General features: G+C 40.5%; 1 protein-coding gene across 1 annotated transcript in view; it reads right to left on the bottom strand.

Annotated features, from left to right (window-relative positions):
* MDN1 (midasin AAA ATPase 1) overlaps positions 1–25,956 on the bottom strand; it is a 153,538-nt gene that overhangs the window by 62,405 nt on the left and 65,177 nt on the right. The window contains exons 33-50 of the mRNA XM_061206786.1: positions 24,294–24,423; positions 19,971–20,189; positions 19,128–19,325; positions 17,405–17,613; positions 16,567–16,689; positions 14,502–14,699; positions 13,346–13,453; positions 12,798–12,986; positions 10,456–10,545; positions 10,097–10,360; positions 9,686–9,947; positions 6,287–6,446; positions 4,877–4,993; positions 3,729–3,937; positions 2,572–2,720; positions 2,008–2,219; positions 1,378–1,598; positions 422–535 (exon numbers count right to left, since the gene is read on the bottom strand). Coding sequence (XP_061062769.1) covers positions 422–535; positions 1,378–1,598; positions 2,008–2,219; positions 2,572–2,720; positions 3,729–3,937; positions 4,877–4,993; positions 6,287–6,446; positions 9,686–9,947; positions 10,097–10,360; positions 10,456–10,545; positions 12,798–12,986; positions 13,346–13,453; positions 14,502–14,699; positions 16,567–16,689; positions 17,405–17,613; positions 19,128–19,325; positions 19,971–20,189; positions 24,294–24,423 — 3,172 coding nt within the window. The remainder of the gene's footprint in view (positions 1–421; positions 536–1,377; positions 1,599–2,007; positions 2,220–2,571; positions 2,721–3,728; positions 3,938–4,876; positions 4,994–6,286; positions 6,447–9,685; positions 9,948–10,096; positions 10,361–10,455; positions 10,546–12,797; positions 12,987–13,345; positions 13,454–14,501; positions 14,700–16,566; positions 16,690–17,404; positions 17,614–19,127; positions 19,326–19,970; positions 20,190–24,293; positions 24,424–25,956) is intronic.

The following is a 25,956-nucleotide window of genomic DNA, read 5'->3' as shown; positions in this document are numbered from 1 at the left end:
GTTTCCCTTTCATCTCAAAATAGATCACAGTTTCTGTTAACAGTACTAGTGTATCACAGAAAGTCATAAGTGAAAGGGACCCCAGAAGAATGAATTTAATTCCCATATTTTTCAAACAAAGTCAGCAAGTGTGAATGATGGGCCCCAAATCAACAAGCCAGTTTCTGGCCAAGTGGGAACCGGAGCCCCGTCTTCCAACTCCTGTGTTCTTCCCACTACATTGTGTGTCATCACCCTCTTTCAGAAACTGAAGAATAAATGCATAATTTCAAAAAAAGCAGCAGAATTTGCATCTGGATACCCTGAGTCTTCTTTAGAAAAAACTGTTACAAGTGGGAGCTGTAACGGATCTTTTTCCCATGAACTCAGTGGACAAGTTCCCCAGAGTGCTGAGAGCTAGAAATCAAGTCAGGTGCAGTACCTGTTACATTCGGTTGTAATATTTTGATGACATTACTGACCCCAGATGAGAGAGAATTTGAGTAAAAATTCCTAAGAGATGCAGCACTGGCTTCCAAATGAATCTGTACTGACTCTGTGGAGGAAGGAGAAGCAAATGTTAGCATCTAAAGCAGTGCCGTCCATTCGAACTTTCTGTTCTATAGCTGCTGTCACAGTAGCCATGTCACATGTCACATTTTAGTGGCTACCTGTGGCTAGTAGCTATCACACAGGATGCCGCAGATACGAATATTTATACAATTTTTCTCTACACGTTTAGACATCACATGTACCACACAATAATATACACATACACTGGCTTATCTACAAGTTCTCGTGGAGCAGAAAGACTCATGTAAACTCAATTACTTTAGTCAACAAGTTCTACCAACAAATTCCACCTCCTGTACTTTACAATCTGTACCATGTTGTTAACTGTTGCTTTTCCCTCTCTTGGAATAAAAAAAAAGTACAAAGAAATCAAGCACGACCACTTAGAGCACTGGAACGAAAATAAGATTAGAATCTTATGTACTTTTATGGGAAGTAAATTTACCAAAAGCAACCCTTTCCCAGATAGAATGCATGTGCAGCAGAGTAAGTACAGCAAAAAAAAGCAGGATGTTCAAAAACTTAAAAGTAACATAATATAGTACATTTTCCTTCTGGATTTGATAGAAAGCTGGATGGATCCTGAAATGCTAAGGATTACGTGGGGAAAAAAAATTTCTCTCAGGGAACATCGAAGGGCAGATGTGTTCCTTAATATTTTAACAGCTATATAAGCAGTAATGCTAAGTCATATACGTCCTGCTAGGAGCTCCCCCAGATGTAATTTTAACAGTGTAGTCGGAGAATAAAACAACTGCTGAGTTACTAAAGCCGGGTAAGTGTACTTAAATTCCCTCATTACACAAAGTAAGTTTCTCTACTCACCAAGCCCCTGTGGCACATTCTTGGCTAAATGATAAAGCCATTTAACTCTGAGCATCCAGTCTTGATTGGTTGCTCTTTCTATGAGCAATTTAACAGCCACATCCAGAGCATCTGGTTCATCGATCCAGTAAGTATCCATTTCAACTGAATTGAATTTTAAGCTCTCCGGGTGGGAGGACTGCATAATTTTCTCTAAGTCTGGCAAAGTAAGAGGCTGAATCCTGAAATTCATTGCAATAGGCAAAGTTAGTACTAGGGTTAAATCTTCATTTCATATTTCAAAGAACCAAGACAATAACTTTACAATTAATGTATCAAAGAGGTTAACAGGGAAAACATGAGTCCCCTCCAAAGGGGGACAATTAAAACACGCACCTATAATAAATAATAAATAGGGAGCAATATCACAACAAACAACAGAACTGTGTGGAAAATGGCCACGTAACATTCTGGTCAAATATGCTGGGTCATGACCATTACCATCAAAAAAAGAGAGAGGGAGAAAGAAAGAGAGAGAGAGAGGGAGGGAGAGAGGGAGGATGGAAGGAAAGAAGGAAGAAAGAAAGGAAGGGAGGGAGGAAGGAAAAGTCAATATGCCAAAGAGACACAGAAGCTCAAGGCTCCACTAACCTTGCCCAGTTGCTCGTTTTCATGCTCAGCCTGTTGAGACAATATGCTAAGATCTGTCCATCGCCTCGGACTTTAGAGAGATGAGAATCTTCCGTAGCAGAGAGAGCCGAGGGCAGAGAATCTGGCCACAGCCCCATGGCAAGAATGGAGTTGCCCCAGGTTTCATGTGCTTGCAGAGAAGAAACGTGTTTCTCCAGTAAAGCCTGCACAAGCTGGTAGGAGATAAAAACACATGGTGTACAGGCACCGAGACACAAGTGCTCTTACCAAAAACTAGCAGGGTAACAGTAGTTTTCTAGACCCCTTGTGATCCTCTCACAACGCTCAGACACATTCCTCAATATACAACATTACAAGCTAAATTTCACTTTTTCTGCTGAGAGGCAAGTTTCAAGGAATATTTACATTTACGCTATTTTCCAGAAAAGTACCTGGATACCAGATCTCTGTTAGAGCATAACTGCAGATGGCTCTCTTAGGTCATTAAAGTTGCCACCAATAAAGTTTCCTCCTATTACCTGTAATGTTATAACGTAGAAAGCTGTGTGAAATACTTCACAGTACCTTCTGGTTTGCTGTTGAAGCCTGGGAGCGGACATATGCATCCCAGCATGCTTCAGAAAAGGCTCTGGCTAAGCTCAGCCCTCGCTGTAGGTATTGCACAATGAGTAAGGCTGTCTGAATGAGTGTTGACAACGAGGATGCTGGAGAACCTATAAAGAAGAAATAGTGCCATCCATGAGCAATAGATTCTGAAAAATCTCCAATGAAAATGGACAAATTTCACCTTCACATCAAACTTCCACTCAAATCCACCCAGATACTTATTTTAGAAAGCCTTCCAAGTGGACTATAGGGGCTCACTAGCACACAATGAACTTGTGGGAACATTCACATTCCTTGCCTCCTATTCCGCCCTCCTCCCCTCCTTCCCTGTCAGCAGTACCTTTTGGGGAAGTGACTAGATGACTCATTTACTAATGTGATAAAGCCTGGCCACATAGACCCTTGGATCTAAAGCTGACACACACTGAAGGGGGCAAAATGAGCATGGTGCCAGAAAGAACCATGGGCTTTGAAATTCAACAGACCTGCTTTCAAATCCCAGCTGTCATTATTAACTGTTTGGATTTGACAAGTTAATCTACCTCTCTGAGCCTTATCTGTAAAATGGAAATATACCTTGCAGAACTAATGTGAGGACTAAATAAGCAGCCAACATTGCACCTAACACAGAGTAGTTACTTAATAAGTAACATTTCATTATTTTTTCATTATTGTTATTATTACTGCTCTTTCTTGTATATTTGGACATTTAGAAGAAGTAACACCTGTCTGTTTTAAACAACTCAAAGCTCCCTCTTTATTCAACCTTCAAGAGATTTGATGATGACCGTGAAGATTTGCAGGACAAACTTCACCAATCTCAGTGTGAAAAGCAGTACAGGTATTCCTCTGAGTGTGGTCTCTGACTGCATGCATCAGAATTCCCCAGGAAGCTTCTTTAACATGCTGATTCCTGTGCCTCACTCAGACCTGCTGAACCCAATCTCTTGGGGAAGAAGGGTACCAAGCGCATCTACATTACTAACAGGCTTTCCTGGTAATTTCTATTTCTATGTACACTAAATGTAAGAACTCCTGAACTAGCAGTCAAATGGAGTAACATGAATTTCCAGAGGAAGAAAACCCTGCAGAGGCCTAGAAGTCAAGCACCTTACCTACAACAGCACTTCGGGTCTCTGAGTGCAAAGCCAAAAGGATGTCACACACACTGTCCCCCACCAACCCAAGGCTGTGCAGTAGGACTTTCAGATCCAGGTCATCTGGGATGCTCCCATCCCTTTCTCCTGAAATGTAGATTTCAAGTCCACGATTCCTCATAGCTCGGGATATTTCTCCATGAACAGGATCCATTGAGAGAAAAAGTCTAGTAGTATAGCAATTCAAAGGAAAAAAAATCAAAATCTCAGTGCAACTGACAGTGCAGCTCAGCAACAATTGGTGAGGGCAAATCATATGTGGCTCATCTTCAGGGAGCTCATCAAAAGAGACACTGCTAACTCAACGTACAGATGCTATTTACATCTGCATTCTATCCTCTAGTTCCAAAATGCATCAATACAGCAAATCAGTTTCTCTAAACCTGTTTTCCTAAGGAACTAAGTATTGAATATCCAGTGCACCTTTAGTACTGAGGACTGTAAAATTCTTACTTTCAGATATTCCCCACATCAGGCAGTGCTAATTCATCAATTATTCTAACTCACCTACAGAGAAAAGAAAAAGGAGCAGTGTATTCTCCAGAAACACTTAGCTTCATAACATTCAATGTCCATCAACTTCTGCATCTAGCTATCTGACAGCTCACACTTACCTCCAAAGCTAAACAGCTGATTGCTGCTAACCCTCCCCACACCAAACCTGCTCCTTTGCCAGTCTCTCCTTTCTCAATGAATGGCACCCCTTTACCCAATTACTCAAGCCAAAACCTTAGATGCCATCTTTGCTTCCTCCTTTTCTTAACCCACAAGCCCATGAGCAAGTCTCACTGATCTGACAGCCCTAGTCTAAGCTATCATCTCTCACCTGAACTGCAAAAGGCTTGTAACTGGTCTCCCTGCTTCCAGCCTTCACCACCAACCCAAGGCAGGGACCTCATCTTTTTTATTTACTGCTGTGCCCCCCTAAAGCACACCAGCACCTGGCAAATAGCAGAGCCTCAGTAAATATTTGTTAAATCAATGAGTGCATGAACATGCTCATGACTGAGTGTACAAATACGATACGTAAGGTGGCCCTAATGAATGGTCACCTCTGACATCAAGGCTGTCAGATTCTGAGGCACACACTTAAGAGGCATAAATACCTGAAATTGGGATTTGGTGTTATGGTGGGAGTAGATCCATCGATGATTCCTCTCTCACTAACAGTGAGGACACCTCCGGGTTCCAGCAAAGCATTCAAACGATCCAGCACCGATGGGCTGCACAGAGAGAATCCAAATGGGGGACAGGCTGGCATGCCACACTGACTACCGCCCTGGCTCAGGCCTCTCACTGCGCCTGACCCATGTCTTCCCTTCAGCACAGACCACGTCCCTGTACAGAACTGTGATTCTTCCAAGATCTCTTTTCCTATCAATACCCGTTTTCACTCCCCAAGGCACACAGCCCAGTGATTCATACACAGTAAATATACAAAATGTTTGTTGAATAAATTAAGGAAAATGATAGAAAGTTCCCTGAACTAATAAAACTGTCTTCTCTTTCCCCTTCCCTCTCCCCCACTTCCCAATATTATCAAATCCATTTAAAGGTAACTGGATTTTCATTCGAAACATTCTGAAAATGCTCCAGGTAGAGAAGCCCATCACCTGACCTATATTACGCTCACTGTACCGGCAGAGTAGTCTTACGCTTGCCCTTCTCCTTACTTTAGAATCAAGTGGTACACACTGAATGCACATTTACTAAATGTCTGCCCTGTGTCAGACCCTCCATTTCAAAAATCTGTACTTAAGAATGACCCTAACAGGGAATTCCCTGGCAGTCCACAGGGGTTAGGACTCAGCGCTTTCACTGCCGTGGACTGGGGTTCAATCCCTGGTCAGGGAACTAAAATACCACAAACTGTGTGGCGTGGCAAAAAAAAAAAAAGAAAAGAAAAAAAACCCTAACAAAAGGAACCTTTCTGATGTTAAATACAAAGGTGTAACTCAAAGGATGTTAGTTGGAAAAGTAGTCCAATTTTGTTAGCCTTCGGTTCAGCTCAAAACTATCTGCTAGAACCAAAATATTGTAGCTAATAACCAACTACCATTGTTCACCACTGGAAGAAGTCCATAGAGTATAGCTGAGGATGTGTTTCTAGCTAAGAAGACAGTGGATTAAAAATACCAGAGCTGGAATTCCCTGGTGGCGCAGTGGTTGAGAATTCGCCTGCCAATGCAGGGGACACGGATTCAAGCCCTGGTCCGGGAAGATCCCACATGCCGCAGAGCAACTAAGCCCGTGTGCCACAACTACTGAGCCTGCGAGCCACAACTACTGAGCCCGTGCTCCGCAACAAGAGAAGCCACTGCAATGAGAGACCCGTGCACTGCAACGCCTGCGCACACCAATGAAGAGGGAGGGAGGGAGGGAAGGAGGGAGGGAGGGAGGGAAGGAGGGAGGGAGGGAGGAAAAACAAAACCAGAGCTTCCACCTGGGTTTCTACTTTGACATGCATATCTCAAATTTCAATCAGACCCACTCATGATTGAATAGAAGGTCCTTACTTGCAGAAGTTAACATTGTCCATCAAAAGCCAATCTCCAGACTTCAGGGCCCGAACCAACATGCTGTCAACCCATTCGAATGTGCCACAGCTTCGGCCACTGGCTGACTGCATAAGCTTCACACCAAAGCTTCGGAACTCTTCCACGAGTTTGGCAAACTCTGAAACGTCACAGCCACAGTATTTAATTTCAAACCAGGGCAATCAAAAACAAACAAATAAAACAAAAAACTCAGAGTTTATTAAAAGAAGGCTGGAAACTTCTGGCCCAGTTCTTTGAAGTTTCATAATAGGGTAAACAAAAAGATTTTCATTTTTGTTTGAACAAAACAAGTAAGAAAATTAGGTTTGGGGATAGAAAATACTTAATGGCTTTCTGAACGAATGGCTAGATAAAGTTGACTCAAGGGTGATGGAGAAGGGAAATTATCTTTATGTGTTTTAATTTTTCAAATGCGGAAGGATAATGTCTTCCACCTATTACTGCATTTATACTATAGGAAAGTGCTGTTAAGTCGGCACAATGCAATCAGTGTCATTAAACAGGGCATCCTTTGTAATGACCATATCGTATACAGTAACAACCGGTATTTATTTGCTTCATAGTTCAGATAGTCCTTTCCCAGAATTTTTTCAATTGATCTTTCTTATTAGAAATTGTTTCCTTATATAAGACAGATAACCAACAAGGACCTACTGTATAGCATAGGGAACTCTACTCAATATTCTGTGATAACCTATATGAGAAAAGAATCTAAAAAAGAATGAATATATGTACATATATAACTGAATCACTTTGCTGTACACCTGAAACACCACACTGTAAATCAACTATACTCCAATAAAATAAAATTAATTATTTTTTTAAAAAAGAAAGAGAAGAAATTGTTTCCTGACCCTTTTTCATATCATAAGGTAATATATGTTGGATTTCTGCTTCTAGCCATGAAGGAATAGTAAGGTTTAGACTTAACCTCCCAGTGTTTAACGATTAGAAAACTGGTAAACTACATGAAACAACTGCTTTCAGATGTTGGAAAACAGTACAGGAATGTGACACCTGAGGGAAGGAGGTCCTATAATGGCCGGCTTTCTGCCTGGAAGCAATTTCTAGACTGCAAAGCGGGGAGGGGAAACTCAAACAGATCCCAAGGCCTCAATGACCTGAGGTCACAGACTTGAATTCAGGGAGGCTACAGCAACTAGAATGAGGGGCAGGGTGCTCAAAAGGCAAGAGTTACTCAAAGGGATGGCTCCAGAAATCCAGATGAGGGCTCCTGGAGTCTTTGGCTCAATAATAATCTACACGTGCATGTGAAGGCTGAAACTCCACAAGCATGAGCAAAAACTTCCAAGGAAAGGACAGTTACTGGGGAGCTGTGAGCTGAACAATTCCCAGAGTTCACATGGGGCTGAACAACACTCCAGTTCCCACCAGTCAAAGCAAAGAGACTCCACAGAACACACAGGACCTTCAGTAGAGATGCCATAGGGCCATGCCTCAAGAGTGGGGCTAATTTAACCCTAGAGTAAAGGTTACTCCGGACTTGACCTTAAACAGCTTAAGTGCAAGCTTGAAAAGATAAAAATGATCCATAAGCAACTCAACTGCCTTATTCCCCCCAAAGAAAACCTCAAAAAAACAAAATGCAGCACTTAGCAACTTAAATTCAAAATGCCCAGAATCTAATAAAAATTCCTAGATATATTTTCTTGCTTCTTGAAGTCCCTAAGGGCTGCATTCTGATGTTAATAGAGCTATTATATATATGCTCAATATGTACAAAGATTTAAGATAAAATATGAAACTAGAATATATTTTAAAAGTCATACATGTTCATCATAGGGACATTAAAAGATATAAAGTTAAGAAGAAGAAAAGATATTTTTAACCAAAAGTAAAAGAGTAGTAGACAAACTGTTTTAGACCCAGCCTCTTTCACTCTATCAATATCCCTAAGAAATGAATTACTCAATATGAAAGTCAATCCTAAATAAAAAGCAGTATTGGGATTTCCCTGGCGGTCCAGTGGTTAAGAATCTGCCTTCCAATGAGAGGGACGCGGGTTCACCCCATGGTCGGGGAACTAAGATCCCACATGCTGCAGGGCAACTAGGCCTGTGCGCCGCAGCTACCGAGCCAAAGCGCTCTAGAGCCCATGCGCCACAACGAAAGATCCCGCATGCCACAACTAAGACCTGATGCAGCCAAATAAATATATAAATAAATAAATTAAAAAAAAAAAAAAGCAGTATTGAGAATGGGCTGTGAGAACTTCCCTAGATATTTACATTTTAACACACTTATAAAAGAAATCCATACACACCAGATTCCAGGCTTTGAAGTCAGAGAGGACTGGAGCCCAAACCTAGACTAACCACTTGGTAACAAGAATGCATTGGGCAGGTTATTTTACCTCTATGAGCATCCATTTCCTCATGTATAAAATGGGGTTCATTTTTCCTTGTAATGTGGTGTTGTTGTGAGGGTTAAAAGTAAACATATTTAACATAGTGTCCACCACTCAGTAGGAATTCAAACCTCAATGGTGAGTTTTACAATACCTATCTTTTAAAAATATATAAAGTGATGTATGACTTCATTAACATATCTAATAATTAATTTGAATGAATGAGTAAAGAATTTCAAATTCAAATGGTGAGCTTGAATTGGAAAATGACAGATCAAAACAACACTGAAATCACTGTCTTAACTAAGAAAGTAAACTATCTGACCCACAGCTATGGATACAATGTTGACACAGCGGGAAGAGGGGAGTCTCATTTCTTCACCCCTAAGGAATCAACTATTCCCAAGGAATAACTGAGGATTCCTAAGGAATCAACAGTTAAGAGCAGGTTCTGGAAAGGACGACAACCTCAGTGACAGAGGCCTTAACCTTTAATCAAGTCTCCCCTAAAGGCATGCTCATCACCACCCAAAAAGTTGCACTACAAGATGAGAGTTGTATATTTCCAGGTTAACTGAAGAATTTCCTCCATCTTCTATACAAAATAGATTCCTAGCTATCAATTTAGACTTCTGTTCTTCAGTTTGAAATACTCGATTTCTTGAGAAGTTATTAACAAGTTTAAAAAACAGGCCAACAAAAAATAAAACCAAATTTACATACAAGTCACTGTGGTTGATTATACACAGAATAAATCAAACTCAGTAACCAATTTCTTTCCTGTTTCCTTTGTTTAGGATCACCAATTCTGAATACTTCACATCAGCTTCATTTTATTTCCTAGGACAAAGATTTCCAAATTTTGATTGTTAATAATCATTAAATTCATTTTAAAAATTATGGGCATTGCATTTACAAATATATTACCTGTGGGTGGACACTATATGGGCAATGGTAAGTGTCTGATACACACACCCAAACACACATACCTGCCTTGGAGTATGAGTTGATTTTATTGTTGAGTCTCTGCATAAGCAGCAGCACTGCTTCCAGCTTGCTGACAATCTCCATTGTGACACCTTTACCACCTTCTCCAAGACACTTGGGCTTACACGTCAGGAGGAAATGACTCCAGGCTCGCAGCACTACTTCTGCATCGTCAGCACTGACGAGGAGGCTGTCTCTTACCAGGGTCCTGACAGTGCCCTCTACCTTCTCAAGGAGCTGCCTCCACGGCCGGATGAGATCAACCTGCAATTTCCAGAGCACGTGAACCCAGCACAGCCCATGGCCAGAATCAAAGAACACTGCTACTGTAGCTACCACCAACACAGAAGACCACCAGCCAGACCACACGGTTTATTGTGTCCTGCCTGAAAACGCAGAGGCAGATCAGTTACCTGCTCAAATCCACCCAGAAGCTCCGAAGTGTCCATTGCACTGTTCATGGCCATGATCTTTAAAGTGTGACCAGTAAGGTGTGCCAGGAGCTGAACCAAGCTGGTCTTGCCCACTGAGGCTGGCCCCACAAGGATGACCATCCAGCTCATTTGTACACACTTCATAACTGACTCCAGAGACTGTAAAGACTGGTGCAGGAGCAACAGGGGCCGGCAGGTCGGGGGAGGAACGTAGCTGCCACGGGAAAGCATCGAGTAGCCCAGCTGAAAAAGACATGCTGGTGAGTTTTCACAAGTGTGCCTGCGAGTGGGAGCAGAAGCCATAGAAAACTGAAAGAGGCTTATCCTCCTCTCCTCACCTGAACATCACAGGGAGTGATGTGAAATAGTCTGGTCCCCAGGTACGGGTTAGAATTTGAATTAAACACATCCTTGAATACAGCAATGACCTAAAGGAAGAAGATGATACAATCAAAACACAAATCACTCCACCAAATTCTGAGCCAAACCTTCTAGAATGAATACTAGTAAACATGAACACAATAGGAGAATGACAATATTCTGAGTTCTTATCTTTTTGAATTTTCTTATAAAAAGGATAGATTGCATTTAATTCTTCAGAATGAAAGTAAACTGAAGCTTAAGAAAAAAGTAACCACATAATCTCAAATTATTTTGAGATTCCAGTGAGAAAATACCATAAATTAAAGCCATAGAAACTATGGTAAATCTTGAGATGAAAAATGAATTTGCTTTCATCATTCAAGATACCACCTAAAGAAGGTAGAAGAGAAGAGAAACATGAAGTTTATGAAGAACAATGACTGTTTCCTGAGTACCTACCATGTGCCAAACATTATATTAGGTGCTTTAATAGATTATTTCTGATCCTAATACCCTTGCAAAATAGGTACTTCCATTTCCATTTTATAGATATGGATTAGGGGATTCATGAGAGTTACATGATTTGCCCACGGTTGGTAACTGATTTCAAATCTAAGCCTGTCTGACTCCAAAATCACTGTTATCCTTCTAAATATTTATGTAGAGAGGACAAGCAAAGTAATTTCGCTGACTGATTACTTACATTCACTTATCCCTTCCTTAGCAGCAATACTGTTAAAAACTTCCTGTTAACTGTACTTCATTTTTGCACTTTTTTTTTTTTTTTTTTAAATCTAAGAGGAGCTGGGTAGGGGAAAAGATAAGGGTGTGTAAAAAGCACTAATTTAGCCCATAGCAGCCACAAAGATTCCAGCCACCCAAAATATTTACAACAAGTTGTGCATTTCTAACAAAGCAGCAATATTCATACTAATCAACGTATACTGAAGTCAGAAAATAAAAACAACAAAGATAAAATCATAATGAGTATCAAACACTGAGTAAAAGCCTAAAAGCAGCACAGAAGAAAATGCTCCCACCACCTACTCCTTGGTCCAGGCGATTTCTGACCTTATATCCCACTCTACAGCATATCGTCTCCTCTCCCTGATATTATACCAGAGTTAAAATTACAAATACTTTTATAGCCTCTCTTCATTATTATTTTACTTAGCTTCTTTCCCCCTCAGAAAACATTTGGTCAACTACAGCAACTGAATTGGAGGAGTGATGGAAACCTTCCACACCCTACAGTGACTCACCATCTGACCAACATCAGTTCCCCAACACTGACCAGTCCTGCCACAGTTAATACACTGTAACCAGTAAGTGGACGAAGAAATGAAAATACTAGCTGATGATAATGTGAATTAAAATTTGTGAAAAAAAACAAAACTAACTGAACATCTTGTCCTAATATACTGAAAGCCATTTGCATGTAATAAATGAGTTGTTAACACTGAGCTAGACTCTGGATGCCACATAGAAGGGGATCTGTGCTCTTAGTAGCAGAATGAAAGTGTGTGAAAGTCACTTGTGCCATGGGCAGCCACATCTTCACATCAGTAAGGAGGTTACTGTTTCTAACTCACATGAATCTGTAAGTTGCTTTGTTTGTAAACAACTGTGATACAGTAGAAGGAATAGCAGGCAAAGTGGAAAGGTCTGTGCTGGAGAGCTGGCTCTGCCACTTGCTACACTGAGATTCCATGACTCTGAGCCTTGGATCTTCATCTGTAAGAGGTCATGACAGCACCTCCCACCTGCAACTGTTGTGAATTTTCCATGAACTGGACTTGAAATACCACAAAGTAAAATGCACACATTATTAGTTTACTAAGTTGGAAATTCTGGTGTTGTTTTCTACTTACAAAGGGATATTTTTACTTCCATTTAGATACAGAATTTCCTTTCTCTTTTCATCTATTTATCCTTTCTAAATAAAATACTTTGCAATTTGACATTTATTTAAAAGTAGAAAGCCCTCCTCTTCTACTGGTTATCACCTGTCTCCTCCTGCTTCTCACTTTTGTGCCTGGAAAGGTGATAAAGACCAAGCCTTTATTAATGGAGGGCAATACTGTTAAAGAAGGTCTGCAATCGTGCGGATTTAGAAGGATAAGCAAACTGTGTCCTCCAAAGCAAACTACACTATGAGACTCTGAGACAGGTGAATGTTTAGTTTCTTCCCGTAACTTCTAAATTTCTAAGCAGCTTTACTGGGTTTGGTATTGTTAATGAGTACACCCCTTCTGTCCCTCAGGAAGAAATCAACTTACAGATGGAAAGAAATGCAAAGAGCAAGTATGAAACTCACCTTTTCTTTATCTTCCTTGGTTCTCATTCTTTCACCATAGACCAAAAACACATGCTGACCAGGATCGTAACACCCAGGGGACTGGTCAACTAGCATCAACTGACACCAGCGGAAAAGGTCCCGGAGGTTGAATTCCCAGGGTCCTCCTATTTGCCCCCATTTCTTCTCGACAGTCACTTCGTGATCAATCTAAAAAGAAAATACCCTTACTGGGAAAGCAAGTCGCGCTGCTAGGCACTGCATTAAGTACTATCAGTGTACTGTGAATGCATACATAATCCAAAACAGAGACTAACAGGATTGATTCAGATGTCTCCTTCTCCCAACCCAGACTTCTCAATGCCAGGAATACCCTGTAAGCAGTGACAATGATACACGCAACAGAACTGAATTACTGTAACCCTCAAATGAGTAGCTTGCCTTCCACTAGAAACTTTTAGAAGTCTATGTGATTTATCTTAGTTACGGAGACTGGTAATTAGTGTTCCATGTTGAGAAAATGAGAGAATCAGAAAAACAAAGAACAAATAATACACGTAGGTACTTACTTGGTTGTTGAAAGCAACCATTTTTTTAACAATACTTTTGTCAATGGCTGGAAACAGAGTACTGGCAATGAACTCCATGTCTATTACTGTAAGGGGATCCACAAAGACCTAGAAAATCCAAAAATAACATGAAAAAACACCATCATTTCTCTTTACCAAACACCAGAAATGACTACCGTGACTTACGTAAAATTTTTATTTAACACCAAAGTAATAATACCTCAGTAATATATACATTTCAGTTATAGAAATTTCTTTTCTTGCATTTTTAGGATACGGAATCATATAAAATCTTTGAAATATAGAGCAAAAGAGGGTTTTCTTGTTAGCTTCATTCTAGTGAATTAGAGAAAGACATGCAAGTAATTTCTTTATGTATATTTGTAATTTTAATTTCCTATATATTATGTAAAATGCTCTAAAAAATCCAGACGGTAGGTATATGAGCATTCATTTTAAAATTTGATCAACTTTTCAATATGTTTGAAATTTTTCATAATAAATTTCTTAAAAGATACTCAGTAAATTCTTAATTATCAAGGGATGGGGCATAAAAGAAAGCTAACATCTAGAAGCATTTCCAAGCCACTACATTAGCCAAACTTTGAAAAAAGATGTTAAAACATGTAAGCCTACGTGTACACACACACACACACCTTCTGCTGCAAATAAGAATTAAGGTAATAAGAAAAGATACCAACTATTAATAGTGGTTGACTTTGGTATGGAGAATACTGGATTTTTTTTTTCTTCATGGTAGTTTTTTATACTTTATTTTACTTAGATTTAAATGCATTTTCATTATAAAATAATCTTTTAATGTTCTAACAGATCACAAATACACTTGAAAAGGTCAAAGATTGGCCTTAATCTCTGAGCACAGGAATAGAATCCTCAAGATGGTGGTCATCTTACTTTCCTCCAACTGATAACATACCAGGTCCTCTGAGACCTAAGATAAAGGATTCGCAGCAGGAGAGAAGTGATTATGGGGATCAGTCACATTGATATCCAACATATAAAGATATGAAATCGAGAAGCAGATCATTACACTGAGCCTGTCTCATTCTCATAGTGGGCACCCTCATAGCTATGTGTCAGCAGTATTACTGCCCCTGACACCACCTTTGGTTTCTGGGGCAACAGCAAATCTTACCTGAGTAAACCTATTTAGGAAAGACCTGGGCAAGCCCTTCCTTCCGCCTCCTTGTCTAAAAGGATTTTGACAACCAAAAATCTTCGTCTTCTCATGCAGCACTTGAAAGCTCATTCCTAACTCAGGAATATAGATTTCTCCTCGGTGGTCAAAACAAGCATTGAGTCCTTCCAAGACTGACTGCGAAGCCAGGTTAAGCTATTTGGAGAAGAAAGAGCATATACTTATTTTATATGCTGTATAGCTGTTACAAAAAGCAAAAGAATAATACGCACAAAAAGTAGTCTTATCCTCAAGGGGGAAGGGGTTCAAACAACATTGGTAACATTCTGCTTCTCAAGCTGAACTGATGTGTATTCATCCTATTATTTCATATATATGTTAGAGAAACTTGGGGTGTATAAAATAGCAATAATTTTTAAGTAAACTGAGTATGTAGGTTAAATTTTTTTAAAGCAGTTAAATTCGTCTCAAAAATAAAACTGTATCCATCATCTGCTCCTATATTGGCCTACTTTATAAATCATAGCTTACAAAAGAAACTTTCCAATACAAAGGTATCTCATTTTCGCTCTGGGATTTTTTTTTAAGGTGAAGTAAGATAGCTCTTTACATACTTAAATAAACATCCTTCCCAGCTCAAATACTGAATAAACTCTCCAAATGGGCTTCAAAGTCACGACATAAACTACATAAAGTAGATCTAACTATGCCAACAGTTTTGTGAACAACAAGAGCAAACACGAGGATGTGTGTGTTTGAGCGCCAGAAATGAAAATTGCTGAATGGAGGTCCTCAGATGCTGAGTTCAGAGCTCAGCGATGTGAAGTGTGGGTGGTTTTTAGGTAACATGGAAAAATTCAACTGTGAAATGTGAATCAGTAAAATGCAAATGGGCCAAAAATCAGATTATATTAGAATTTCAAGTGTCATGTTTACATAAGCACTCAAAACACAAACTCTGCTACATACCCACATACAGGTCAAGTTCTAAAAGCTGCTCTTATGTGTGACTGCAAGGCCAGAATGCCTTGCAGTCCCTATGTGCATTTCCACAAAATATGACTATGGTCAGTAGTCTTCTAGCTTTGAAACAAGGCACTCTTTTTTTCCTGGCTGATGATTATTCTATCACATATCTTTTTCAAAAAAATCTGGGGGGAATAAAACAAAAACCAAAACCCTCCCTCTCTTTAACATCTGGTAATTAGGAAGCAGCTCAGCAGAAAAGGAATCCATCCCCCTTACTGCAGACACAAGGGGGGTCTGAATCTAGGGAACCCGCTGGGGCCTGTGTCAAAAGTCATCTGTGGCACTTTCATCACTAAAATCATTTTAAGCTACACAACTACTTGCTCGCTTTTTCCGGAACTGACATTGCACATCCCGAACTAACTCAAATCCTTTGGCCACAACCTTCAATTTTTTTATTTTGTGCATCACTTCTCCCTATCTCTCTAGCTGCCTGTCAGTCACAGAGATTCGGCACTTATCACATGTCTCATGATGTGCTCTGTTCTTCTGGTCATTAATTTATCCCATGTGCACATATAACACTGACCATTTTCTCACCATTTTTCTATGTCTCTTCCTACTATAACTTTCCCCAGCCTCTCTGCTGAAATGAGGTGGTTGGCACTATTTGTAAACTATGTTTAACTCTGAAAAAAAATACAAACACAGCAAGCCTGCCAGCGACTAGAGCATAAAACTAGTGAAGAGGCACTTTTTCTGGAGGCTAGCTCACGAAAGTAGGAGAGTTTGTAGGTTATATTGGGTTGGCCAAAAAGTTTGTTTGGTTTTCCGTAATATGCTATGGGAAAACCCAAACGAACTTTCTGGCCAACCCTATACGTGGGGGGAGTTCTGTACATGCTTTCTGACAAGTGACTTTTCTTATTCATAAAAGAGACCACGGAGGATTCTTTTCATCAGAGAATTTGCCTTTACTAGCCAAGAGCATGATCATCCATTGCGAAATGCCCTCAAGCCTCGAAAAGTTCTGCCCCCACCCCCATTTCTCACACTTGTAGTCCCACGTTGGCACGATGGGCCGTCCTCTCACCTCATCCAACACAACCCAATGGCCTGCCTTCAAGGCTGCCAGCAAGGGGCCATCGCGCCAGGCAAACTCTCCTCCCTTGCCACCTTCAACAGGTAGATCTGCTCCAAACAGGTCTGTGATGTCCTTTGAGAGGAGGAAGAAATGGGGGAAAGCCAACATTACATAGAAAATTAACTAGATCCCAAGACCCCAAACGTAAAATGGTAAATACTTAGGCCTCGTACCACTTTTTAGTCTTACCCCCAAGAGAGAACTAATCAATGCCAGAACTCTTTACCAGGAGCCCAGACATGCCCCAAGCATCTTATCATCACAATAGTCTAAGCATCTATCAACTGGAGCTCTAGATCAATAGTTCTCAACATTGGATGTACTTGGAAATAAATTGGTGACCTTAAAGAACAAAAACAAAAACCACACACACCAAAAACAATGCCCAGGCCCTCCTCCCAGACCCCATCCCAGGAGATTATTTAATTTGTCATCTCTGTCCCATATTTTCATAAGATTGTTTAAAGGGTCATTTTATCTGTAATTAATACTTTTAGAAAGGACAAAAACAGAGAGAGGCTGTATTACAATAAAAACTGAAATGAGTGATTCTCTCTCAAAAGAGAATTACAATAAAGCATCCAGAGAGGATAATACTACAGGTGTCATCTATTAATGAATACAAAAGGAGAATTAGGTTTGTGGGTCATGTTGCTATGGTCTTTATCACCATGAAATATTTGGGGTTCTGACACCGTGATTATTTCTGACTAGAAAACTCTATAAATAGATAAAAACATTACTCCCTACACCTACCCCCATCAGCTGTAGCGTGACTTAAGCTTACCGTCTGCTCTGACAAGTTGATTCGGACAAGAGTGTTGCCTGAAGCCTTGGCTAAGGCTCCCACCAAGCTCGTCTTGCCGACACCAGGGGAGCCCTCCAAGAGGATAGGTTTGTTCAGTTTTGTAGCTCTTAAGAGCCTCTGGGCATTCATAGCTGTGGTGCCCGCGCTGAGTGCATAGTCGGCAATATTATTCCTGTGCAAGACAGGTCCTGAAGTGGAGAAAAGAAAAGCCACATTTAAGCTGGACATCACCAAATCATACATATATATCAACTGGAGATTACAAGAATCCACCAAGTAGACTGTCAGTCAGTGAAGTACCATCTGTGGTGAAAACGCTTAGCCCTATTTTCATATTTCCTCACTTTTGGGTCCATAAAATGCTTTCCAGGAAGAGCCAGCAGCATACTTTCTTCAACTGTGCCTACTACACAGATCTCGGCACTTCCTACACCTACATCTATACATACTCATACAAGTCGAAACTGCAAGCATACATCTTTCCTTTCACAACCTACACCTGGAATTACTACTACCTGTACTTGTACAGTTTACCTTATACTTGTATTTTCCTAAAAGTCAAGTGGAAGCTTGGTATATAGGCCAGATGGTTCCATATAAACAATTTCATCCAAGGTTTTTAGGCCACCAAGACAATTCAGGATGCATCCTTAACCCATAGTATAGCTGAAGTGCAGGACTAATAACAGTCTTAGAGGGCTTAATATTTATGCCACTGTGTCTCCTGGCAGAAGCTGTTGGTACATCAGTTTGGAGGCAGTGGGGCTAGGAAAACATTTATTACCTCAGCTACGGAAGCAGAAGCAAGGACCACCCCAGTCCCAGGCCACGAGCACACAGCTCCTACACGAGAGAACTGAATACTACCATGATGGCTTAGGGAAGGGATCTAATGGTTAGATCACGGGGGGCCCCATCAGGGATGAAGACAGTACTGTTGAAGAGGGAGAGGGAAAGGGGCAATGTTCCATTCAGCCCGGAAGCTGGGCTGGTTTAGTTCACCACTGAACCCCCACTAACTGCCACTGCACCTCTACACATTCCAGGCACTCAACAATTCTTGACACAGAGAGGAAAGAAGGGACAAGAAAGAGATGACTCTGCTAGAGAAGCAACAATCCAAAAAATCCAGAGTGCCCTGGAAAGATATCTAATATAACTACCTCATTTAAATATTTGACAGAGGCAACCTAATAAGAGCAAGGATTAGAACTGAAATCCACCTGCATTTCCTATTTAATCACTCATTTACTCATCCATTCACTCACTCAGCAGACATTCTCTGAACGCCTATGACTGCTAGGCTACGTGGCAGATGCCAGGGACAGGAAGATGAATGACACCTGCCCTCAAGGGTTCACAAAACTGTTTTTGTAAAAGGTGATAAAGTTCTATAGTTGAAACATTATGGGCTGAATTACCACTACAGGAAAGGTCTTGCTTTGAGCACCAAATAATAAACATATAAATGCATTTTTATGGGACAATTTACTCATGTATTAAAGACTGCATTTTCTCCTATTTTTATATGCCACTTATATATTTTTAACCACTCACACAATTATGATTACGCCAAGTCAGATTCTAACTCAGATAACTAGTTCAAAAGTAATCATGATATACTAAAGTTAAAAGTCACAATAAAGGTCAAGTATTTGTGAACCACAAGAAGAGAATCTTATTTATTTAAATTCATTCTTACCCCTTGGTATAAAAAATGGATGAATTCCCCAAAGGTTATCTATCCCAGTGAATTCTTTGGCTTTGAGTCTGTCATAAATCTTCAATTCGTTTTTCTGACTTTCTGTAAGTCGGACGATCTTGGAAAGTTTCTTGATTAGGAATTTCAGACATTCTTTGCGAGCCAAGAGAGCCGTACCAAACCCAGATGAAGTTACCCCTAAAGGAAGAGGATCGGTCCATCAAACAACAGCAGGGCACCCAGCTTCACAACCACTCAGCAGGAACTCTAGGATGGGCTCCTGAATCACAGCCAAAATACGATTGCTAGTATAAGCAGCCCTAAGAAGGAGTGTGACTCCCCTCTCCCCACAACTGTCACGTCATCAATTCAGCAGCAGCTTATTCAGTAAAGCACTCCAGTCACCCCATGAGAAATCAGTCTGGAGAAAAGAGTAACTAATATGGTACTTTTAGTCATGTGGGCTTGTATTTCTAATTTTCATGGCTGAAAAAAACTTAAACATTAAATTTAATAAAATTGTAGTACACTTAAAACAAACTACAGGATTCAGGCCCGTTAACTCTAAATGACTGTGTTAAGAAATGTCATGTTAAGTTCTTCAGGAGCAAGAGCATTTCCAGCAGTCTGCTTTCTATCATAATCACTACTTCACATTTACTAAACCCCTGGTCTATAAGCAATGAAAAGCTTTCGCGTATCTTTTACACCAATCGCCTCTCAAGAAGAGTAAAAGAACAAGAGAGCCACTGTGAGTCCTGGAAATGCTACAGGTATCTGGCTCAGAGGTCTGGGCTTGCTCCACCCTAACCCCTCGTTCTCACCAGCTAACAGACAACATACCTGAACCTATTCCATCTATGTACACCAGGCAGGCGGCGTGGACAAAAGACGTCACTGTGGAGATGGTCTCCGGCCTTTTCAAGGCAGCTTCCTCCCCCATTGTGTTCATGAAGTTAACCCAGGACAGGATATCTCTGATACTGACCACACACCTTCGGCCAAACTCCTGGTGGGTCAGCCAGTCAATGAAATCCAGCATCACCTCAGCTATGTCAGCCCCTAAGACACAAGAAAGCAAAGGTATTTGCTGTTCGGGAAGACTCCGGACAGGGATTTGCAACCTGGGGCCCATCGATGGTTTAAAACGGATCTATGTTTCATGAGATTATATGCAAATTTTTGTGAATGTACACTAATACTTTTTCTAAGCAAATGGGGTCCACGGCTTTAATCACATTCCCACAGGGTTCAAGAACAGCATTCTACCCCTACCAAAACAAACAAACAAAAAAACACCAGAAAGAAAACTTCGAGAATTAAAGTCTAAGAAAGCGCCCTGAAAAGAACTCAAAGAAATAAAGTATTCATTTGGTTCGTGTTCAGATACAATTTTGAAGACAAGACACAATGATTTTAGAAAACATACAGATTTATTTATATTTTTAACTGATTCAGTGGAATGGGGATTATCATGATTTCAGTGGCATTTAGTCTAGGTTTTTTGTTTGTCTGGTCCATCTGTTCATCAATCACAATTTAGCAAATTAGAGGATTCACAAATTATGTTTCGTGATTCAAGTTAATAACTATTCTAATTTTCACAATTTCATATTGTAAAATATTTGTCTGGAAACAGAATACTTAAGTCATACACAGACATTCAAAGCAATGACAATCAAATTTAGTAGAGTACTTCATATAACTTCTGAAGTCAATAGTAAACATTTATCTAAAAAGTATGAATATCAAGGAATGCTTTTTAAAAAGAAAATATGGTAAGGAGGAATCAGCACTGCTGTAATAAAAAGTAGACTATACAGTAACAGCTTTCAAGCTACACTGCAAACTGGTTAGAAGAAAAATACTAATTACAGAAAAAAACACAAATCTTAAAGAACATAAAATGACAACTCATGGGGGAAAGTCTAGTAACAAGAGGAAAGAAATTAAATACTGTTTCAAAAGCTAGATGTTAAACATGAGTACCTGGATCCACATTTCAGAGTGGAAAAAATGCGAGGTAAATCAAGGACTTAAGGAAAATGAAATAATTTATCCATTAATAGAGAGGAATTATATCATGACTATTGAAATAAAAGATCATCAGAGATAAAGTGGATGGGATGGGTTCATATATGTATTTTTTAACAACAAATATTGAAGATAACAGAAGAGAGAAACCTACGTGATAAATATATTAAGGAATATTATCCAAAAATATACAAATAGCAATATGTAAAATAATAGTTATTTTTAAATAAACTAGAGAATGCTCCATTCACTAGTAATAAAAGAAAATGAAATTTTAGAATATCCATTAAATTAACAAGGATAAAATAATAGATTTCATAGTATTTAAAAAGAAAAAAATGACGGGAATTCCCTGGCAGTCCAGTGGTTGGGGCTCGGCGCTCTCAGTATTGGGGCCCGGGTTCGATCCCTGGTCGGGGAACTAATTAATAAGCTGCTGGCATGAATGGGGGCCAACTTTCTGGAGAGCAATCTGGCCACAACTAATGGGAGCTCGGAAGTTCCTTGTTTCTACTTCTAGAAATACAACTCAAAGAAAAGCTCTGAACAATATGTCATTTTAATGAAAAGAGAATGCTTTGAGAAATACTGGTCAATGAGAGTTTGAGAATGGCAAAAGCAGCCCACATGCCCTTCAGAGATCAATTTTTTAAAAATACATCAATTTCATCAATACATCAAATATAGAAAAGATTTCATTACAGAATCTTTTTTTGTTATATTATCAATGTATACATAATACTACTATAGAGATTTGTGAACCAAAAATAATAGAAAAAGTAAGTGGTACCCACAGTGGTATTTATATTTTCATTAAGACGATGCAGTAAATATATCTTAAATACCCTAAATAGGCTCAGAATTCAATTTAGAATCCATAATAGTTGAAATATTAAATTCAATGAATCATATATATCCTTAAAGAAAATCTGGGGAAAAGCTATGTCTAGTTTCCTTTTTTTTTTTTTGGGCGGTGTGCGGCTTGTGGGATCTTAGTTCCCTAACCAGGGATCGAACCTGTGCCCCCCTACAGTGGTAGCACAGAGTCCTAACCACTGGACTGCCAGGGAATTCCCTAATTTCCTGTTTTATATTACACAATTTCAAAAATGTTTTTATGCTGTGCCACCCTGATCCATTTCCAAATGAAAAAACTGCTATAAATTATTAAGCCACTTCTCCCTCATGCTCCATGTTCCCTCAGGGTCTCTAATGCCTCCCCAGGGAAGTCTGCTGCCATGCAGCCTGGAAAGCATGGAGTAAACAAGCTCCTTAAGGACAAGCTGTAAGGCTCAGAGTAAGTCCTAGGGGTCCCAGTGCTTATGCCCTGTGGAGGAACCGTTTGCTCAGTTAAACATGAAAAGCACTGATGATGCAGCAAACGTGGCAGCTTAACAGCAGTTGCATCCTCCACCATTCTTATCACAATCCAAGTAGCTCAGAAGAGTAAGCAGCCCATAGGAGATTCAGAGGTTACTTCCTTGGGGACCCAGTCCCAACCCAGAGCCGAAAGACAAGCCATGCCAGCTTAACAATTTCTGTCTTCTCCTCCTCTTTTTACTTGAATTTTCACCATAAATGCACCAATGCACACAACCAAGGTAAGTCAGAGGTTCTGAGTGTGGGCTGTAGACCAATATTATTGGACCACCTGGGAACTTGTTAGGAAGGCAAATTCTCATGCCCTACACCAGACCGACTGAATCAGAAGCCCTGGGTGCAGGGCCCCGCAAGCTGTATTTAAACCAGTTGTCCAGGTGAGTTTGGGAATCGCAGGCTTAGTCAATTCTGCACCACTGAGTGGCTGTGATATTGGTGGAGCCAGGGGAACTCCAGCTGTTCAGACAGCACTGGGTACACCCGTGAATACTGAGGTTCAGTAAAGGCCCTTCTTAAAAGGAAGTCTGTGCTCAGGTGACTGAAGAGCCAATCTTTCCTAATATACCACAGATGAGGCTGGGATCCATGCACCTACTCTCCACAGCCATCCTACCTATTTTTGAAGCTGTGCTTTAGCGTCCCTTTAAAAAGCTGAACATATCCATGAACCTCAATCTCAAAGAAGCAGACAACCTTTTATATTCTTTAAGACAGAGAGGCAAAATGATCCAAAAAACTACTTGTACTAGGGTTTGTATTAAGGCTTAGAACCAGATCTACGTCCTAAATTTAGCCCATTCAATGCCGAGAATATGGGATTAATCAGGGCAATCTAGGCTCAATTTGAAAAAAAAAAAAAAAAAAAAAAAGAACCATATAATAAATGTTTTGGCTCTTACTGGATATTTTTTTAATGTATTATTTTTAATATGCAGTTTGTTTTAATGCAACATAATTTTTTTTAAATTAATTAATTAATTTATTTATTTTTGGCTGTGTTGGGTCTTCGTTTCTGTGCGAGGGCTTTCTCTAGTTGCGGCGAGCGAGGGCCACTTTTCATCGCGGTGCGCGGGCCTCTCACTATCGCGGCCTCTCTTGTTGCGGAGCACAGGCTCTAGACGCGCAGGCTCAGCAGTTGTGGCTCACGGGCCTAGCTGCTCCGCGGCATGTGGGCTCTTCCCAGACCAGGGATCGAACCCGTGTCCCCTGCATTAGCAGGCAGATTCCCAACCACTGCACCACCAGGGAAGCCCTGATATTTTAAGAATTATTAAATCTAGGTTACAAGTCTATGGGAGTTTTTAAAATACTACTCTATTTTCCTTGTGTTTGAAATTTTCATAATAAAAGGAAAATTTAAGATAAAATAAAGTGAAATGATAATAAATTAGTTGACAACTACTAAAGAAATGCAGTTTAAAATTCTATAAACATTTTCTAATGGTGGTAATGATTAAAATTTAAACCACATTTCCTTATCTTTAGCCAACAAATATGCCTTATATATAAAGATGGCCGATAGGTGAAACAATCAGAAAGCTAAAACGTAGTAACCCGGTGATGGAAGCAAGGTGAAGAAGGGATACTTTGGTAGAGGGCAACAGGCTAGTACCACATTTTCCTTAGATCTATCTACCTGTTATCACTTCTCCATAGAACAGGCCATACACACCTACTGCTAAACATGCTATTCCCCTCCCTCCAACACACACACACACACACCCCCCACCGCCACCACCTGAACACTCTCACCTTTATGATCTGTTCTGCCCAGAGACAGTCCTGGACGAAGATTATGGTTGATAATCTGAGTTAAGTCTTCACGGCTTGCACTTTGAGGGCACCATATTTCTGTAAAACGGTTTCTTAAGGCAGGAGACAGCTACAAAGAACACAAATTCTAATGTGAATTTAATACCTATGAGGAAAGCTAGAAAACAAATCCTTTGAATGAATGCTGGCTGTGAATGTGGCAAGTACCCAATGCTTCTTTTATCACCTCTACTACTGTCTATAATTCACTGAACACCTATTTGTCCGGCTCCTTCCACATGTCATCTCATTATCTCCACCACACTCCCCAAGCTCGTACTACCACCCCTTTCTTTATAATCATGGTAGAGAACTTCAAGGTCTTATAGAGTCTGTGGTGCAAGAAGGATTCAGCCCCAGTAGACGACTCCCAAACCCCAACACTTTCCCCTAAGTAAAGTCCCTTCCCTTTACTTTCCCTTCAGCTACCTGACTGGTGGTTTGGAGAAAATAAACGTTATCTTCCCATGGGGGAGAGCTGTCTGAAGTAGAAGGAGAAAACTCTGATGTTGCTCAAAGGGAGTGAAATTGCAAACAGGTATATATTTACCTCTTGTATGACAAAGAACTGTTTAGTCCTCCAGTCTCAGGGCCTTTGCCCTCAGTCTGGATTCATCCCACCCTCCCCCTAGGTCAGATAACACCCGCTCACAAAAGTTCACCAACGATTTTCTTTTACTGCACAGATCAACTCCATCCTTCGCCTACCCGGCCTAGCACAGCAGGACCAGGAACAACGCCTGGACTCAGGAACAGCTCAGCAAAGGCCCCAGGGGTGTGCGTGTGCTGCTCAGCACCATCCCGGCTGAGCAGGACCGTGGTTCCAGGATCCCACCTCCCTCTGCAGCAAGGCAGGCAGAACCAAAAGCTAGCTTTCCCTTCGGTAAAAGCCGGCAATCTCTGTCTAAAAATAACTTAAGCTAACCTGACAGGCAAGTTAACACATACAACCTTGAAATCAGATCTTTCTGTGCTATTTCCACTTGCCACAGAGCCTGTTTTCATACTTTGAAACTGTGGTGTATGTTATTTCTTCCCTTCAGTACATTTCCTAAAGCACAGCGATCACCTTTCTTCTTATGCTACTGAGGAAAATCAGGCCCTAAATATCACTTTCAAACTTCAGGCAGCCACCAAGTTACCAGGAATCTTACTTGCTTTCACTCCCCACCAACCCATTTCTGCTCATCATCCTGACCTACTACCACACCACCCTCTCCCTAACTTGAACACACCAGGGTCCCACACACAACGCAGACTTCTCCACTGAGAGGCTTCATGAGCCTGGAAGCCATGGGGCTTGGGGGACCCTCATACCACCTTCTCAACAGAAGAAATCACCCTCACCCTTTCCTTTACCAACAGTCTGAGGGTGACCCACACAACCCCTGAGAGAACAGACACTCTCCACCTGCAAAACCAGGACAGGATCCTGGCTGCGACTGCTTTTTTGTCACTTTAAGTCATTCATATCACCACTCTCGTGTTTAACAGAGTAGACTCTAGAAGCAGAACTTGAGAATAAACTTCAGTTTCAACTTTTCTCATCCATAAAACTAGCGTAATAACTTCTACACAGAGCTCTCGTGAGACTTTGTTACCT

Source organism: Eubalaena glacialis, chromosome 12 (genome assembly GCF_028564815.1).
Source record: "Eubalaena glacialis isolate mEubGla1 chromosome 12, mEubGla1.1.hap2.+ XY, whole genome shotgun sequence".
Taxonomy (NCBI): Eukaryota; Metazoa; Chordata; class Mammalia; order Artiodactyla; family Balaenidae; genus Eubalaena; species Eubalaena glacialis.
The sequence above is the reverse complement of the archived record's forward strand: the minus strand, read 5'-3'. Positions and strand labels throughout refer to the sequence as shown.